This window comes from Lepidochelys olivacea, assembly GCF_965140295.1.
Source record: "Lepidochelys olivacea isolate rLepOli2 genome assembly, chromosome: 2".
Lineage (NCBI taxonomy): Eukaryota > Metazoa > Chordata > Testudines > Cheloniidae > Lepidochelys > Lepidochelys olivacea.
Genome location: NC_140412.1, coordinates 154934562 through 154954379, shown reverse-complemented (window position 1 = coordinate 154954379; position 19818 = coordinate 154934562). Strand labels below are relative to the sequence as shown.

Genomic DNA, 19818 nt, shown 5'->3' with positions numbered 1-19818 from the left:
GAGAGTAAGGGGGAGACGTTTATGGCGGGGTGGGAGGTTGAGGCAAATCACCTGGCTGCTGGTTACGCGCAGCCAGACACCAGGGCGGTTAGAAGAGCACAGGAGGGCGCGGTACGCATCAGAGAAGCTTTGAAAACCAGTTTCATGACTGGCCAGGCTACGGTGTGAAAGTTCTGTTTGTTTCTCTTTGATGAAACCCCCCGCCCCTTGGTTCACTCTACTTCCCTGTAAGCTAACCACCCGCCCCTCCTACCTTCAGTCACCGCTTGCAGAGGCAATAAAGTCATTGTTGCTTCACATTCATGCATTCTTTATTCATTCATCACACAAATAGGGGGATGACTACCAAGGTAGCCCAGGAGGGGTGGTGGTGGAGGAGGGAAGGAAAATACCACACAGCACTTTAAGCACAGCACTTTAAAAGTTTACAACTTTAAAATTTATTGAATGACAGCCTTCTTTTTTTTTGGGCAATCCTCTGTGGTGGAGTGGCTGGTTGGCCAGAGGCCCCCACCACCGCGTTCTTGGGCGTCTGGGTGTGGAGGCTATGGAACTTGGGGAGGAGGGCGGTTGGTTACAGAGGGGCTGCAGTGGCAGTCTGTGCTCCAGCTGCCTTTGCTGCAGCTCAACCATACACTGGAGCATACTGGTTTGGTCCTGCAGCAGCCTCAGCATTGAATCCTGCCTCCTCTCATCACGCTGCTGCCACATTTGAGCTTCAGCCCTGTCTTCAGCCCGCCACTTACTCTCTTCAGCCCACCACCTCTCCTCCCGGTCATTTTGTGCTTTCCTGCACTCTGACATTATTTGCCTCCACGCATTTGTCTGTGCTCTGTCAGTGTGGGAGGACAGCATGAGCTCGGAGAACATTTCATCGCGAGTGCGTTTTTTTTTCTTTCTAAGCTTCACTAGCCTCTGGGAAGGAGAAGATCCTGTGATCATTGAAACACATGCAGCTGGTGGAGAAAAAAAGGGACAGCGGTATTTAAAAAGACACATTTTATAAAACAGTGGCTACACTCTTTCAGGGTAAACCTTGCTGTTAACATTACATACATAGCACATGTGCTTTCGTTACAAGGTCGCATTTTGCCTCCCCCCACCGCGTGACTACCCTCTCAACCTTCCCCCCTCCCTGTGGCTAACAGCGGGGAACATTTCTGTTTAGCCACAGGCAAACAGCCCAGCAGGAATGGGCTCCTCTGAGTGTCCCCTGAAGAAAAGCACTCTATTTCAACCAGGTGACCATGAATTATATCTCACTCTCCTGAGGATAACACAGAGAGATAAAGAACGGATGTTGTTTGAATGCCAGCAAACATACACTGCAATGCTTTGTTCTACAATGATTCCCGAGTACGTGTTACTGGCCTGGAGTGGTAAAGTGTCCTACCATGAAGGACGCAATAAGGCTGCCCTCCCCAGAAACCTTTTGCAAAGGCTTTAGGACTACATCTAGGAGAACCGCGAATGCCAGGGCAAAGTAATCCTTTCACATGCTTGCTTTTAAACCATGTATAGTATTTTAAAAGGTACACTCACCAGAGGTCCCTTCTCCGCCTGCTGGGTCCAGGAGGCAGCCTTGGGTGGGTTCGGGGGGTACTGGCTCCAGGTCCAGGGTGAGAAACAGTTCCTGTCTGTTGGGAAAACCGGTTTCTCCGCTTGCTTGCTGTGAGCTATCTACAACCTCATCATCATCTTCTTCGTCCCCAAAACCTGCTTCCGTATTGCCTCCATCTCCATTGAAGGGGAGGTTTAGATTGGATATTAGGAAAAACTTTTTCAGTAAGAGGGTGGTGAAACACTGGAATGCATTACCTAGGGAGGTGGTAGAATCTCCTTCCTTAGAGGTTTTTAAGGTCAGGCTTGACAAAGCCCTGGCTGGGATGATTTAACTGGGAATTGGTCCTGCTTCGAGCAGGGGGTTGGACTAGATGACCTTCTGGGGTCCCTTCCAACCCTGATATTCCATGATTCTATGATATTCTAAGGAGTCAAACAACACGGCTGGGGTAGTGGTGGCTGAACCCCCTAAAATGGCATGCAGCTCATCATAGACGCGGCATGTTTGGGGCTCTGACCCGGAGCGGCCGTTCGCCTCTCTGGTTTTCTGGTAGGCTTGCCTCAGCTCCTTCAGTTTCATGCGGCACTGCTTCGGGTCCTTGTTATGGCCTCTGTCCTTCATGCCCTGGGAGATTTTGACAAAAGTTTTGGCATTTCGAAAACTGGAACGGAGTTCTGATAGCACGGATCCTCTTCCCAAACAGCGATCAGATCCCGTACCTCCCGTTCGGTCCATGCTGGAGCTCTTTTGTGATTCTGGGACTCCATCATGGTCACCTGTGCTGATTAGCTCTGCATGGTCACCTGCAGCTTGCCACGCTGGCCAAACAGGAAATGAGATTTAAAAGTTCGCGGTTCTTTTCCTGTCTACCTGGCCAGTGCATCTGAGTTGAGAGTGCTGTCCAGAGTGGTCACAATGGAGCACTCTGGGATAGCTCCCAGAGGCCAATACCATCAAATTGTGTCCACAGTACCCCAAATTCGAGCCAGCAAGGTTGATTTAAGTGCTAATCCACTTGTCAGGGGTGGAGTAAGGAAATCGATTTTAAGAGCCCTTTAAGTCGAAATAAAAGGCTTCATTGTATGGATGGGTGCAGGTTTACATAGATTTAACGCTGCTAAATTCGACCTAAAGTCCTAGTGTAGACCAGGGCTAAGTTACAAAACACAATACATTAGTCTGGGTACACAAAGTAGACATTTTATAGGCAGTATAAACCATTCTGCACTTGGTCAGCCTACAGTTGAGCAGCTCCTTAATACTGTCCAGGGTGCCTGTGTATGGCTTCATGAGCCATGGCATTAAGGGGGTAGGCTGGGTTCCCAAGGATAACTATAGGCATTTCAACATCCCCAACAGGTATTTTCTGGTCTGGGAAGTAAATCCCTTCCTGCAGCTGTTCAAACAAACCAGAGTTCCTGAAGATGCGAGCGTCATGTACCTTTCCCGGCCATCCCACGTTGATGTTGGTGAAATGTCCCTTGTGATCCACCAGTGCTTGCAGCACCATTGAAAAGTACCCCTGTGGTTTATGTACTGGCTGCCAAGGTGGTCCGGTCCCAAGATAGGGATATGTGTTCCATCTGTCACCCCACCACAGTTAGGAAATCCCATTGCAGAAAAGCCATCCACTACGACCTGCACATTTCCCAGAGTCACTACCTTTGATAGCAGCAGCTCAGTGATTGCGTTGGCTGCTTGGATCACAGCAGCCCCCACAGTATATTTGCCCACTCCAAATTGATTCCCGACTGACTGGTAGCTGTCTGATGTTGCAAGCTTCCACAGGGCTATCGCCACTCACTTGTGAACTGTGAGGGCTGCTCTCATCTTGGTATTCTTGCGCTTCTGGGCAGGGGAAAGCAAGTCACAAAGTTCCATGAAAGTGCCCTTACGCATGCGAAAGTTTCAGAGTCACTGGGAATCATCCCAGACCTGCAACAATTCCTTATGCAGTCCCACCAGTCTGTGCTTGTTTCCCGAGCCCAGAATCGGCGTTCCACATCATGAGCCTGCCCTATTGCCACCAGGATGTCCAAATTGCTGGGGCCCGTGCTTTGAGAGAAGTCTGTGTCCATGTCCTCATCACTTTCATCACTGCGCTGCTGTCACCTCCTCGCCTGCTTTTGCAGGTTCTGGTTCTGCATATATTGCAGGATAATGCGCGAGGTGTTTACAATGCTCATAACTGCCACAGTGATCTGAGTGGGCTGCATGCTTGCCGTGGTATGGTGTCTGCAGGAGAGCAGATTTGCAGCAGAAGTGGTGGCTAAAGACGGATGACACAAGAATAGATATTTATAGAGAACGACAAGAGGACCTGCTAGGCGGATTCATGAGAGCAGAGTTGCATGGAAGCGGTGGAGGACAACGGTTAGCACTGCGCACATTTCCCGAGGAAGAACACACGTACCCAGGAGCCCATGACAGACAACATGCAGCAATTCGCTATTGAGACAATAGCAGCAGAGCAGAGTTGCAGTGGAAACGGTGTATGATGACAGTTAGCAGCACCCAGGAGAACCAGAACGGATCCCCCAAGCTGCAGGAGAGCAGAGTTGCAGCGGAAGCGGTGGATGATGATGGTTAGCAGACCTACTGCACCATCTGCTGCCAGCAGCACCCAGGACAGAACAGCGGCAGTGTTGGCGAGCTGAGCTGAGCTGGCTGCACGCTTGTCATGGTATGGCATCTGCATGGAAAAAAGGCGCAAAACGATTGTCTGCCGTTGCTTTCACGGAGGGAGGGGTGACTGACGACATGTACCCAAAACCACCTGCGACAATGTTTTTGCCTCACCAGGCACTGGGAGCTTAACCCAGAATTCCAATGGGCAGCGGAGACTGCAGGAACTGTGGGATAGCTACCCACAGTGCACCGCTCTGTAAGTCGATGCTAGCCGTGGTAGTGAGGACGCACTCCGCCGACTTAATGCGCTTAGTGTGGACATACGCAATCGACTGTATAAAATCGATTTCTAAAGACTGACTTCTATAATATCAACCTAATTTTGTAATGTAGACATACCCTTAGATTTTTTAGGTCAGGGACCATTTTTCTGTGTTTGTACAGCACCTCGCACAGTGGGCTCCTTATCCATGACTCTTAGGCGCTGCTGCAATACAAAAGGCAAACAGGCAGACTAATGGGGGAATACAAGGAAACAATGAGACAATGTTGATCAGTGTGATAGGCTGTGGTCTCAGCACCAGCTGCCTCATCATCAAATTTTTTGTAGAATCATGGCAAAGGAGAGTTTAAGGAGGAATTTGAAGGAGGACAATGAGATGGCCTTATGGATATTTATGGGAAGCTCCTCCCACGAGTGAGGGGCAGCATAGGAGAAAGCACAAAGAAGAAATAGGAGTTAGAAATTAATATTAGTAATGGGAATGAATGTTTAGTTCATTGCAAGCTGTGCAGGGTGTCCAGTGTGGATAAAAGGCGAAAGGGCCATCTTCCAGACTTAAGAGAGACTTGCAACTTGTGCTTATGGGTGAAGGAGAAACCTGATGTCTTCACAGCCCAAGAGACCTCTTTGGTACCCTCTGTCCCCCTTTTGGGGAGAGGATTCAGAAGAGTGAGCTGAATCCTACAGGTAGGCAGAGAAGAGCCGCCCTGGAGTAACGTGTTAAACGGTGGGAGCTCTATAACTCACTGGACTGGACCCACTTAAATCCCTGGTATGTGAGAGATGGGCAGACCGCACAGATAGAATCCTTCCCCAGTGCTAATAAAGTTGTAGCCTCCTGCTTAAATCCATCCCTGTATCTGTCATCATTCACCTACATGTACTGATCAATGGGGCGAGAGATTGCATTTGTCATGGCCAGAGAAGAGGATGCTGCAATAGTGAAAACAAGATGGTGAAAGCCTGGACGAGAGTTTTCTCTTTGTGGATGGGTAGAGAAGACTGCATTTTAGAGATCTTGTGCAGGAATAAACAGCAAGATTTAGACATAGCCTTGATCTGAGGATCTAGAGAGAGGATCAAGTTAAAGATGACCCCTAGATTACAGGCATGACTGACATAAAAGTAATTCATGCTGAAGATTTCTAGTTGCTCTTTGTGTGTAGAAAAACGTAATTATCTTTAACCAGCACTCGAGAGAATAACCAGCACATGACAGAATATTGGTATGTACATTATAAATAAGGATAAGATTTTGTCATGGTAATTTTTAGTAAAAGTCATGGACAGGCCACGGGCAATAAACAAAAATTCATGGGAGCCTGTGACCCGGCTCCAGCTGCTCACAGATTAAGCCACAGAAGTCACCAAGGTTGGGTGAATTCACAGAATCATTGACTTCCCTGATCTCCGTGACTAAATTGTATCCTTAAAGATAAAGAATGTTCATAAATAAAATTAAAATACAATTTTTAACATACCTGAACAAAATTAATTTCTAATGAATTCTTTTTGTTTTATCACTTTGTTTGCTGAAGTCTCTGAGTGAGTAGGGTGAATTCATGAGGTTTTACGTTTGTTAATTTATGATTCCTTTGGTCTGACAAACGTTCTGGAAACAGAGTGACAAAGTCCTAACACAGTGATGATCTTTACAACTAGTTGGCTTATATATGTAATAACAGTCCATTATTTAAACTAAAAGGGACAAGTACAGCCTCCCCCTGCCCACTATTTAATCTATAGTAGCTATGTCAAGATTGGTCAAACTACTGCACATAAATTGAACCCAGCTTGTGGACTTGGGAATTGTGGCTTTCTAGATGTTCACATTTAAAGGAAACAAGAGACTTTTCTGACGTTTGATCCTACCTAAGAAGAGGAGAATCCAAACTTTCCTGGAAACAAGGACACAGTTTGTAGAGGAAAAAAATGGCTGAAGTACAGGAACTGAACAGGCTACATGGTGTAGGCAGTTCCTATCTGGCCTGTGCTGAGCAGTGTCATAGGGTCAAGATTTGGTCCAATCACAGTAAAACATAAAACAAAACAAAATTCTAGCCTGTAAAACAGTTTAAAAATGAACATTTTAATTTAATCCTTTTCACATTTTGAATGATGTATTTATATACATCTATGTACACATTTTATCAAGGTACTCTTTGTAATGTTAATACAATATTTTCTAAGTACTGGGCTTGATAAAATGTCTACGTAGCTGAAATGTTCTATTATTGTAATCATTTGTGCAGCTTTCTATGGTTATTAAGTTTGTCTTCTGTTCACTTTTGTTTTTAGGCAAGAATTATTAAAGAGGGTACAAGAATGTATTTATCTCAATGAACAATATCAAACATATTTTCAGAGAGTAAGGGAGAAGCTAAAGGAAAATCCAAGTGATCGGCAGTTTGATTTCAGGTAAATCATTCATTCTGTCCTTGAATCAAATCTTGTCCATTTATATAATTTATAACTGCACAATCAACATATGTTCAGATGAACTGGAGAGTTTAACATTCAGTGAAAATATAAACTGTAGCATGTTCCAGACCTGATCCTGCAGAATTTATTCAGAAAAATTTTTTCAGTGACAAGTTTTGCCAGAGTTTGTCACAGATTTGTTACCCATATAGGCCCAAAGGGATTTCAGTTGAACTAATGCATGAATTTAGAGTTAAGCATATTCATAAGTGGGCTTTTTGATCAGGTCTTTAATCATATTGCTGTGGAGTTTAGATGCTGCTTTTAATTATTAGAACTGGGAGCACTGGCTGCTGGGAGTCTGAAAGGACAAGGAAACAGGAAGCGGGGCCGGGGGGAAGTTGAGGAGGCAGAGTGAGAGCTACTGAGGGTGCAGCAGCAGCTTGGTAAAGAGGTTTCCACTTTAAAAATAAAGCCTTGTTGAAGTTTGTTAGTACCTTCTCTGGTTGCTACAACATTTTGGTGACGAGGATAGATCTTTTGCCTCTGAACCCACTTGCACCCTTTCTGCAAAGTCCAGGTGAGCCTCCAATTGCTTTTACTGCCTAGATCCATATGTTTGAGACTTATCTGCTTCCAATCACTGCTACAGAGATTTCTGAAGCAAGAAAGCGTGCTCTGCTAATCCACTGCCTTGGAGCAGAAGGGCAGCATATATTTCACGCTTTTTCCCTTGCAGATGATAAATGAGACTGCACTCACTGCATTAAAGAACATTTTTGTGCCAAAAGTGAATGTAGTAGCTAATCACTACAGATTTCGCCAGTGTGACCAGAAAACAGGGGAGACTATAATGCAGTATATTGCTTCCCTGAGGAGTCTGATTGTAACTTATGACTTCGGGAATATGGCAGATGAGATGATTATAGAGACCAGCCCATTGAGAAAACAACCATGCTTCGTGTAAGAGAACGCTTACTTCTAGAACCACAACTTACACTAGAAAAAGCAATAACCACTGCTACTCAGATTGAGTCAGCTACAGCTGAAGCCAAAATAATGAGCATGGATACAGGAGGCACAGTCCAGGCTGTGACTCCTTTGCAGAAAAGTTCACTATCGCTGCAGACAAACGATTACAAGAGGAAAACTAATGGAAAACCACCGAATCAGCAAATTCAAAATACAGTAAAAACATGCTTTCACTGTGGATCCCCACAACACCTTGCAAGCTACACAGGATGTCCTGCAAAAGTAGCTCAGTGCAATCATTGCAAAAAGATTGGGCATTTTGCTAAAGTATGTTGCAGCAGCCAGTTCAATCAACAGGTGCATGCAGTTACAATACCAGATGTTACTGTGCTGAGCGTGGACAAAATCACTACTGCACATATTCCAGAAGAAATAAAGTGCACTGTAAATGTTTCCACCATACCCTCAGACAAATCACACTCTATTCAGCTAATGTTGGACATTGGCTTAGCAGTATCTATATTACCTTATTCCATCTATTTGCATTACTTTAACGATGTGCCTCTTACTGAACCCAAACTTCACTTGGTGTGCTATTTGAAAAACCATATTTCACTACATGGCTGCCTGCCAGCAATAGTTACTTTTGGTGATTGCTGTGTAACTGCAGAGTTCTACATTGTCCACAAAGGCACTCCTATCCTTGGCAGAGATTCATTGGCTGCTTTAAATCTCAGGGTAGTTAATGGACGAATTGATCTTCCTCAGCAAAGCACTCTTGCGGTACACACACCAGTTTCAGCTGGGACCCAACACCAGGTTGAGGAGAAACTCGGCTGTGCTTATGGTTTTATGCATAAAGTTAAAATGCGGAATAATGTGATGCCTGTACGACAGAAGTTACGGCGCTTACCATTTTCAGTCAGGGATGCTGTTTCAGAGGATCGTAGAAAACTTGTTCAAAAGGACATTATGGAAGAGATTGACTCCTCGGAATGGGTTTCACCTATAGTAGTGATGGAGAAGAAGGGTGGAGGCATTCGCCTTTGTGTGGACTTAAGGGAGCCAAATAAAGCTATTGTGATTGACAGCCATCCTCTTCCTCACATAGAAGAAGTATTTGCAGAACTCCATGGAGCAAAGATGTTTTCTGTTCTTGATTTGAAGACCACATACTACCAGGTTATGTTGCATGAAGATAGCAGAGACCTCACAGCATTTATTACACGAGGGACTATTTCATTTTAAACATGTTCCATACGGTCTCGCATCTGCCCCAAGTGCCTTCCAAAAAATGATGTAATTGATTCTGAAGAATCAACATGGAGTTCAGTGCTATCTGGATGATATTATAGTGTTTGGAAATACTTGTGAGGAGCATGACAATAACCTGCAGTCTGTACTAAACTGCATCAGCAAAGCAGGCCTCAAGCTCAATAGGTCCAAATGCAAATTTAGACAAACTGAACTCTCTTTTCTGGGGCATACAATTTCACAGGCTGGACTAGAACCTGATCCAGATTATATCCTGGCAATTTCAAATGCTCCTCCTCCAACAGATCTGCAAACCTTACGTTCCTTCTTGGGTCTGACCCCCTGGTATGCACAATTCATTCCCAATTATGCTTCTGTCATTGAACCATTACGAGAATTACTACGGAGAAGTTCAATCTTAGTGTAGACAACAGATGCACAAGCTAGTTTCGAAATGGTGAAAGACTTGATTGTACATAGTCCAGCACTTGCACTATTCACTCCTGCATTGCCCACAGTTGTAACTATTGATGCTTCTGATTATGGACTTGGGGCTGTCCTCACACAACTTCATGAGGTCAACACAGAGAGGACTGTTGCATTTGCTTCAAGGACACTAAGTTATGCTGAGAGGAAATATTCTACAGTTGAAAAAGAAGCACTTGTTTGTGTCTGGGCTACTGAAAAATGGAGAACTTACCTGTGGGGCCGCACGTTCAAGTTGCGCACAGACCACAGCCCTTTGACGATGTTGCTCACCACGAAAGGACTGAGAAGAGCAGGATATCGTATTGCTAGGTGGCCTGCAAGACTACTCTCTTTCAATTATGAACTGGAATATAAGCCTGGAAACCAAAATGTGGTAGCTGATTGCCTTTCTCGCCTACCTTTGCCTTCACCAGATGGTCCACCGGAGGATGAGGGTGTAGTAGTTGCGCTTATTACAAGCACTCTTACTGCAGTTACAAGAAAACAATTTCAAGCTGCTTGCTCAGTGTGTCCAATTCAAGAAAAACTACAGGAATTTCTGACAAAGAGATGGCCCAGTAACCCTAAAAACCTTGACCCAGTTTTGCTGCCTTATTTTCGAGTTTGGGATGAACTTTCTTTGCTTGATGGCTGTGTGCTATGAGGTACACACCAGTTACTTGTGCCAGAAGAATTACAGTCAAAACTCATACACCTGGCACATGATCCTCATCAAGGAATTGTCAGAACCAGACAACGACTACGGAATCTGTATTGGTGGCCAGGGATGGACTCTCAAACTGAAGCACTCATAAAATCCTGTGTCACTTGCCAAAAGCATGATAAGACAGCAGTGACATGTATCCCTCTATTACAGCCTGTTCCTCTTCCTGAATCTGCATGGGAAAAAGTGGCGATTGACATTTTAGGACCCTTTGATACAGCTCCAAGTGACTGCCGTTATGCCATCACTTTCATAGACTATTTCAGTAAATGGCCTGAAGTAGCGTTTACATTGCAAATCTCTTCTGCTACAGTAATTAAGTTCCTCTCTTCGTTTTTAGCAGGGAAGGTAACCCCAAAGAACTGGTTTCAGATAATGGTAGTCAATTTACTTCCTTGGAGTTTGAAACTTTTCTTGCAGAGAGGAACATTTTACACAGAAGGTCATCCCTATGTTACCCTCGAGCCAATGGGGAAATCGAATGGTTTAACAAAAGTTTGAAAGAGAGTTTGCAAATGGCTAAACTGGAAGGGCGATTGTGGATACCCTTCACTACTGATTTCTTGCAAGCAAACCGGGCTACACGACATGCCACAATGCAAAGATCACCTGCAGAGTTACTGCATGGGAAACAGATGAATACTAAACTGAACATTGCTGGATTGTTAAAGTCACGACCTGATGCCCCAACCGCGGATGATATGAGAAAAACAGTTGAACAGAACCAAGCAAAGTATAAGGCTTTCACAGACAAGTGGCGGGGTGCTAAGGAACCAAAGTTTGGGTGTGGTTTCTTTGTTAGGATATGAAAACCTGGAATTTTATGCAAAGGGGACCATAAATTCATAGCTCCTCTTAAAATCATAGAGAAGAAGGGACCTTACACCTATTGACTTTCTGATGGGCAGGTATGGAATGCTTCTTATCTTGCACCTGCCTATGCACCAAGAGAGATTATGCTAACACCCAGTCTGTATTGGATGATTTCACCATAGTATCAACACAACAAGACATTGCACTGGAACCAGGGCTTGAGAGATGGCCTGTCATACCCAGACGACCACCTGTCTGGACTAGAGACTATGTTATGTAGTATCTACAGTGTTTTCAGTGTAATATTTCTGCCAACAGTATAGTGTCTTGTTTCGTATTTGTTCCTGTGGTTAGAACAACAATGTTTATTTCAATTGGGAGAGTTTCTTAAGAGAGGAGGGAATGTGGTGTTTAGATGCTGCTTGTAATTATTAGCACTGGCTGTTGGGAGTCTGAAAGGACAGAAAACAGGAAGGGGGGGGAAGTTGAGGAGGCGGAGTGAGAACTACTGAGGGTGCAGCAGCAGCTTGGTAAAGAGGTTTCCACTTTAAAAATAAAGTCCTGTTGAAGTTTGTTAGTACCTTGCCTGGTTGCTACAACAATTGCCAATGAGAGTTTTGCCTGAATCAGCACTGTCAAACAAGGCTTTCAGCCTGCATCTTAGCATTACAAGGCCAAATTGTGATGTTCTGAAAATGTGACATAAGTGGAGATACTCTTTTAAATAAAACAATTACAATTAGGACCAAAATTGGCACATGTAAGAATTAAGCATTAAGTACTTCATACTCATAGTAAAAGTATTTTACTTGATTCTGCACTAAGAAGAGTACATTTTAGAAAAAGAGAAACATTGTGCAAGTACTGGAAGAAAATATCTGAATTTTAGAAATTCTTGCAGTATGTTTTATTCCATATGTTTATGATAGTCCCTCTATTGCCTTTTTTATCATCAGTGAAAACTATATATTTGGAAAATTTGACGCATTCTGTAAACGCTTGGAAAAGATTTCAGATATAAGCAATATCATGGAAGGCCTTTTAGAGCTACAGAATATAAAAATAGAAGGTATTGAAAAGATCAGTGCTCGTTACCAGATGATTGCTACAAACACCAAATCAAAAACCTATGACGTTCTGGATCACAGGAAACAAGAGGTACGTATTTCAGAAATAATAATCAGAAATGTTAAACACTCGTGAAAATCTAAATCAGTCACTTTAAACTATGCATTTCCTTGAAAATATGGTGGATTTTATAACAGTGTACAAAAGAACCAGTGTAAAGTTTATAACAATATCTGCATTAATTTGTTTATAATTCTAACAGGTTCCTATCTTATTAAGACAATTTTAAGTTGTTAGACATTCACCACTGGTAGTTGTACCCAGATAAGTGAACTAGTTGTTAATGTGACAGCTTAATGGCCCAGTGGTGCAAACACTTTTTCTTGTATCTTGAGCATATTTTATGCTAATTGGAAAACAAAACTTTTTCCTTTTTTTTTGAGATCCGTGAACCTTGAATCCCATCTGGAAAACCCTAACTCATGCATGCAGTGATACTGAAGTCAGTGGCACTGCTTGCATCAGTAAGGATTAATTAGAGGAGGAAGAATTGAAGAATCAGGCCTGTAGTTAGCACTTAGGTGACTCTTTTATGTGCCGTGGTAAAGCACAGAGCTCAAACTGGATTGTTTTAATAGCAGTTCTTAGACTCTGTTCTATCAAAGCAGTTATGCATGTGCTCCAAGAACATGAGTAGTCTGATGGAAGCTAGTGTCACTACTCCCATATTTAAGGCCCCAGTTTCTTGAATCAGGGCCCTGTGCTTTGCTAGATCTGGACCATAATTACAACACATGAAAAATATTTTGACTTATTGCACTACCGTTCTTCCTAACTCATGGTTTGCAAATTTTTAAAATCGCTCTTTATGTTTCAGGCCTGGAGCACTTCTGGACTGTGCTCTGATGTCTGTAATATTTGTTGTATGGTTGTCCACTGAAAATCATATTTGGATGCCTGCTGAGGTTTTGGGCTGTTTCAAGATCTCTAACTGCTTTTATGGGTTTTTTGGCATTTCTACATATGAAATGATTGGGTGAGAGTATAGTGTGGACTGCCCCTGTAGGGTGGTGGGTGTCTCTTGTGAGATGATGAAGGCACTCAGAATCTCACAGGATTCTTCACACTGGGCATTCAAGATAAATCATTATGGAAAGTAGTCCTGCTAACTGTTTCGTGTTTGCCTGATCTAGCATGTAAACTCCTGGGGGGTTATGGGCTCTGTCACTGTACTGTTCTGTACAGTGCTGAATACACTTAATGGGAAGAATATGCAAATGCTGTATTGACTCCAAGAGGGTGGCTTTACATGAAAATTAATGACATCATATAACCCATTTTTGTTTCTTTTTGTTTTGTTACCCTCTCCCCCTTTTCAGTTTGAGAAAGATTACCTTGAATTTAAGAATCAAATTGAAGGTCTGCACCAGTCAATGCAAGAATTAGTAGATTCTTGGTTTGAGAAATCTTTAACTGTGAGTAATTCTGCAAGTAAAATACTTGACCTTCAGAAGTGCTGGGCATCCACAAATCCTACTGAAATCTCTGCATGCTGCAGATGTTCAGCATCTTTGGAAATCAGGCCACAATGCTTGTTCGGTGTGAGATAATATCAGAGGAGTTGAGCAGTATCGGCACACTCTTCAAGCTCAAGTGCACTCAGTCAGAAATATTGGAAATTTAAATACTGACAATTGTCAAGTGCCAATTTCCTGTTCTGTCTTCCTCACATCTTTTGTCCCTCTCGTCTTCCCCATTTTGTTTCGTCTTTCTCTTTTCTGCCCCAGGCTCTTACTTCTTCCCTACTGGTGCAACAAAATAATAAATTGCTCCTCTTGGAGCATCTGTCGTTAGCTCTCCAATTTACCTCACAGGCCCTGGTTCCTCTCTGCACCTCCAGAACTATCTGCAGTTTTGCTTTCCTTCTATTACTTCCTTTCAGTGCTTTCTGTCCTTCTTCTCTCTACTCCAGCCTACAGTTTGTCATTGGTACATTGGGGTGGAGTGGGCGCAGGGCCTGGGGTGTAGTAAGGGTTCGAGCACCCCTGGGTAACTAAGAAAGACGGTGCCTATGCTCCCCTCTATGCCTCAGAGCAAAGCGGTTGGTTGTTCCTTTTACACTGGCAAGGAAGACAGTTATATAAACACCTAAATTGACAGACAGATATTGTTAAGATGAATATTTCCCCCTTTTAAAAAGTGTATTAAAGATTGGCCCCCTATTGCTTCCAAAATGTTGGCTGGCTTTTTTTTTTTCATTCCTAATTGTGCTTACATTACAAGAATTATTAGGGGGAAAATGGGGAGTGGAAATTTAAAAGAATTAGAATCAAGTTTAAACTATTCCAAGTGTTGCCCCTTTTTGACCTGAGTTGCTAGTCAAAGTTCAAAGCCCTGTGAATATTTCAGGTTGGGATAGTAATTGATGAAGGCCTTGGGTATTTTTCTTAATGTAATCTTGTTTCTTTATACTCTAAATATAGGAGGAACCAGAAACAAAAGAATAGTTTATTAGCTTATGTCCCCAAGCCTCTTTAGCCAACACCAGAGCCAAAAAGTTCTTTCTCTAGTTTTTTCCAAGGTCATACATTGTGCTCACAGGCTCCTGCTTCGTTTTTGGCCTTTCAATCTGTCTCTGTTCTGTTAAACTGTTCGTCTGTGTCTCACTCATGCACACAGTCACAATACTCAGTGGAACTCTCCACCCACATGGTGCTAGTTTCTGAGCAGGCTCTGTTTTGCCATGTTTAGATATGGGCTCTTAAGTGTTTCTTAGAACTATCTTAAGTGAAGAGTGCATTCACACATCAGTTTTAACTCAACCCATTATAAGGTTTCATCCAGTACATAGCACAAGACAGAAAAGAGCTGTACTCAGTTTAAAAAATATATTACCCAGCAGCTCATTTGAAATATTTTCTCAGTTGCATTTCTTATGCTCCTCCTTCCAGATTGAAATAAACAAAGAAATCAACATTGTGAGCTATGTCTTTAAAATCAGGACCAATTTTAGATTTGGGCCCCAATTCTAAAACAAGCTATGTGAGCAGACCTCAGTGCCTGCACAGAGCCCCACTGATGTCAGGAATTGGAGTCTTGATGAAGGGGGAAGTACTGCTCTACTTTCTCCTGAGGGAATTCTGAAAAAAAAAAAGAAAAAAAAAATTCTGCGCACAATATTTTAAAATTCTATTCATTTTATTTGTCAATAAATAAACGTGGAGGCTCCAGCATGGCAGTGGGGAGCACCCTGCAGGTCTCCTTCTTCCCCCCAGGACACAGACTGGGAGGTGAGGCTGTACCCAACACTGACACAGTGCAAGGACCAGGCCCACTCCAGAAACAACCTGGGGCCCTGCCCCTCCATGCCAGGCACACCAATTTCACAAGTGAGTGGGACAGTCTTGCACACACGCCCAGCCCTAGGTCCTGATCCATGTGTGTGGCAAGTAGGCTCAGACAGCAGGATGCAAGTGTTTAGGGGCTTAGTGTGGGTAGAGCCAGATGTGGGGAGAGAGGGTTCTATGTGGGGAAATCTCAGTGCAGGCTGCTTGGTGGGGGCGTCCAAGTGCAGGGGGGGATCTGGATGCACAGGGGCTCGTTGGGGAGTTCCGAGTGCAGGGGGAATGGAACTCTCCAGGGGGGTCCAGGTGAAGGTGGTTAGGGCTCAGGAGGGGGGTGAAGTCCAGGTGAAGGTGGTTGGGGATTGGGGGGGTGTCTGGGTGTGAGAGGCTCAATGGGGCGGGGGGGGGGGTCTGAGAACTGGGTGAGTGGGGTTTGGTGGGGTGCAGATCTAGGTACAGCTGATTGGAGCTCAGTGGGGTGGGGGTCCAGATGTGGGGGGGGCAGTAGGGCTCGGCAGAGGTTCCATGTGCAGGGGGGCTCTGGGTGCAGGGGGGCTCTGGATGCAGGGGGGGAGTCTGGGTAAGGGGGGTATGGATGCCTGGGGGTTGGACATACAGAAGAGAAGCCCCCTCTACAGTGTCCCACCCCATGCTGAGGAACGATGGGGGCAGGATACGGGGAGTGGGGTGTGGAGCTTCCTGTAGCCGGGGGAGATTTCTGGGGTGGGTCCTGGTCCTGGTCCCAGCCACTCCTTGCAGGGGAAGAGGAACTCCTGTTGTTGCCCAGCTAGCCAGGACTAGCAACTGAGTCTGGTGCAGGGTTGGAGCCACCGGTTGGGGTGGCTGTAATTTACCGCTCTGCCAGCTGCTCCGGGCACCTGAAAAGACACCCCTGCACTGCTGAGGAGCAGTGCATCATTGATCTTGTGGCTTCCCTTTGCTTCTCCATCATTTTCTGCGAAGAAGCAAAGAAATCTGTGGGGGACATGAATTCTTCCCAGGTGTAGTGGCACAGAATTCCAGGAGTACTCTACACCAGACTTGTGTATGGCTAAATGACACTGATCATTTGGAGAAGAGTCAGAGAGAAATTAAGTATTGCCCCATTATCCTATGTAGGTAGCTCTTTTGACAAATCAGACTATTTTAAACATGATATTAGAGCAAAATGAGAATTTAATAAATTAACCTATTAGATAAGATTGTTCTATATTCACAATAAAATAACTTAATCAGTTATAAACACACAATGACAACTTATTAAGCGATTGCCATCTTGATGTAGCATTTACTGCAAATCTCCAATCTCTCTTTTTAGACTGAACAGATGTTGGGACTTCTGATGAAGTTTGAACACATTGGTAAAGACCATATTGATCTTACTGAAAAATATATAATCATCCTTCAGCGATACAGCCGAGATTTAGATCTGGTTCGAAAACTCTACCAGAAGCAAAAAGAAAATCCGCCTATGCCTCGTAATGTACCACCTGTAAGGATGAAACTAAGGCGAGAGAAAAAGATGTTTACTCTTTGTCTGTTTTATGTTAATGAAAACATAAACTTAAATCTTGCTCCATTGCAGGTAACTGGGAAGATTATGTGGGCCCGGCAGTTGTTCAGAAAAATAGATCATCCAATGAAATTTTTTAAAAAGAAGACTGCACTTTTGAAGGTTGGAAATTAGTGGGGGGAATGCTAAATTCGAAAAAAAAAAAAAAAAAGGACATGCCAATAACATAGCTTACTTTTATCTCCCTTATATCCATTCCTCTGCAACTTTAAAGGCCTGGCCCTCAGATCCTAGTAGCTCCTGCCATACTTGACCACTCTAGCTTCTGACCTCTGGTGGCAATGCCAGTTCCCTCTGTGGCTCATCACAGCTGCTTCCCAATCACCTTCTGCTGCTTGGTCCTAGTAGGTAACTCAGGTCACTCCTTTTGTCCTCACCTGGGCCTACCCCACATTGCCCTGCGCTGTAGACCATTGTTTCAACTTCCCCAAAAGAAACAAATCAGTGAAATTGCACATGCCATGTCTTATATTACAGTGTAGAATTTTTGTAGGTAAGGTTGATAAAAATGAGAAAAGGAGTTTAAGAAGGTGTTTTAAAAGTTTCCTAATAGAATTTTAAAATATCTTTCTAAGTTGTTTGGCACATCTGATCCCCAAAATGGCTTGGCCTACAAACTCCACACCTGTTTGGTTTCATTGACCATCGTGAGGAAAGGCACAATCTAATCCATTATATGAGCGCAACATTATAAAAACAAATTTCTTGTGATTTGTAGACTCCGGAAATGAAGAAGGTAATTTGGAGCTACAACAAGATGGCTGCTGTTCTTTTAGAATTCGAACTTCTTTATCACAGAGCATGGTGCAGGTTTGCTGAGCAAGCTAAGAATGGACTGCATGCTTCATTACTTGTCAGACATCGAGAAACCAAGGTAAAGAAGTTAAAAGTTAAGAATAAAAGGACAGTGAACTTTATTGCTTTTACTTTAATCACACACAAAAAACTATGTTTATAAAATGCCATTAAGATTGCTAAATAAAGCACTCTAAGGATACTCTGTGTGACCTTAATTCTGCCCCCTTATGTGTATATATTACAATACAGACTTTAATTGTTTGATCACATGCTAGTTTTTCCCACAGGATGCCTATCTCATTTAGTGGAGGATAGGTTAGCCAGGGATGCACCACCATTTTCTGAGTGTCCCTAGCCTGTTTGCCAGAAGCTGGGAGTGGATGACAGGGGATGGATCATCTGATGATTGTCTGTTCATTAGTTCCCTCTGGGGCACCTGGCACTGGCCACTGTCGGAAGACAGGATACTGGGCTAGATGGACCATTGGTCTGATCCAGTATGGCCATTCTTATGTTCTTATGTTAGAGCACATAACGGACAATACTCAGAGAATGATATAGCTAGTTGATTTTTTTTTATCCTACTCTTTCCGTGTATAGACCCCATGTCTTATTTATTATACATTGTCCAAAACCTGCAGCAAATATGTAATTATTAACTGCCTCATGGTCTTTTCTATGTTCATCAACACTATACTGAGTACCTCACAAACATCCATGAATTTGAGGTTGCAACTACTTGGTGAGATAGGAAAGTATTATTATCCTTTCTTTATAGATAGGGATTACAGCACAGAGAGAGTAAGTCCAAAATATGCAATTTTGAATGCTTCAGTGGTTGGAAAACCCCCACTTTAGATACCTAGAACCTGATTTTTTAGAGTACTTAGCATTTTTTTATAGCACTTTACATGTTCAAAGCACTGTACAGGCATTAATCCTCGCAACATCATTCCTCTGAAGTAGGTATTATCCCCAGATGGGGAAATGGAGATGTGACATGAGAGTGATTTACCTAAAGCCACAGAGTGACTCATTGACAGATTCAGAATTAGAACTCAAATTGTCCTGATTCCCATCCCTATGCACATTTCTCCAGACGATGCTGCCTCATGTGCATGTGCCAAGTAGCTCTTACTGACTTCATTTGCATTTGTGAGTCCTTAACTCTTTTGCATATTAGACCTTCTTTGACTCAGGTTGGGCAGTGTGTAGTGGTCCCTCACTCTCAGTTGGGAGGGAGGCCACTCCGCCTCACTGCATCAGGCAACAGTAGTTGGGCTCGGGCCCTGCTGGCTGGGGTCAAGCAACAAGCAATTACTCTCCTTGGGCTCAATACAAGTATAAGAAGATTACTTATGATTTTGATATCAAAAGGTATCAACTACTTGCTTGATTCAAAGTCCCTCAGAGTCAGTTTAAAAAAAAATGAAAAAAACCCACTTTCTTCCTCCACACACAGCATCCAGCTCTACCTTGGATAAGAAAGCTCCAATCAAGCCATGGCCAGACTGATATTCTTGGGCTTGGTCAGTTTGTCCAGCATTCCCTGTCCAAGTTTACTAGCAAACAATGAAATTATTTCCTCATTCCCAGTCTTCAGTGCCAAGTCATATGCTGATAAGCCTTTTTCATTCTTCTTTTTAATGTTTACATTTCAGCTGTAAATACAGAACAGGCTGCTTAAGCTAAAAAAACAAAAAAAACACACAAAAAAACCAAGCAGTCTATAGCTTGCAGCCTCCTGTCTGAGGTAAACAACAGTTAACAGTCTGGAGCGCTGGCCCCCGGGGAGGGGCAGAGGCACAAGCAGTCTTTAGCCTAGAGCCTCCTGGCTATGGCAGACAGCAATCAACAATCTAGAGTCCACAGCCTCCTGGCTGGGACAACCAACAATCAAGGCAGAGG

General features: G+C 43.6%; 1 protein-coding gene across 1 annotated transcript in view; it reads left to right on the top strand.

Moving 5' to 3' along the window:
• LOC311517041 (dynein axonemal heavy chain 5-like) overlaps nt 1-19818 on the top strand; it is a 266786-nt gene that overhangs the window by 42033 nt on the left and 204935 nt on the right. The window contains exons 14-19 of the mRNA XM_084621560.1: nt 6774-6893; nt 12084-12285; nt 13575-13670; nt 16858-17031; nt 17125-17214; nt 17831-17986. Of these exons, the coding sequence (XP_084477686.1) occupies nt 6774-6893; nt 12084-12285; nt 13575-13670; nt 16858-17031; nt 17125-17214; nt 17831-17986 (838 nt within the window). The remainder of the gene's footprint in view (nt 1-6773; nt 6894-12083; nt 12286-13574; nt 13671-16857; nt 17032-17124; nt 17215-17830; nt 17987-19818) is intronic.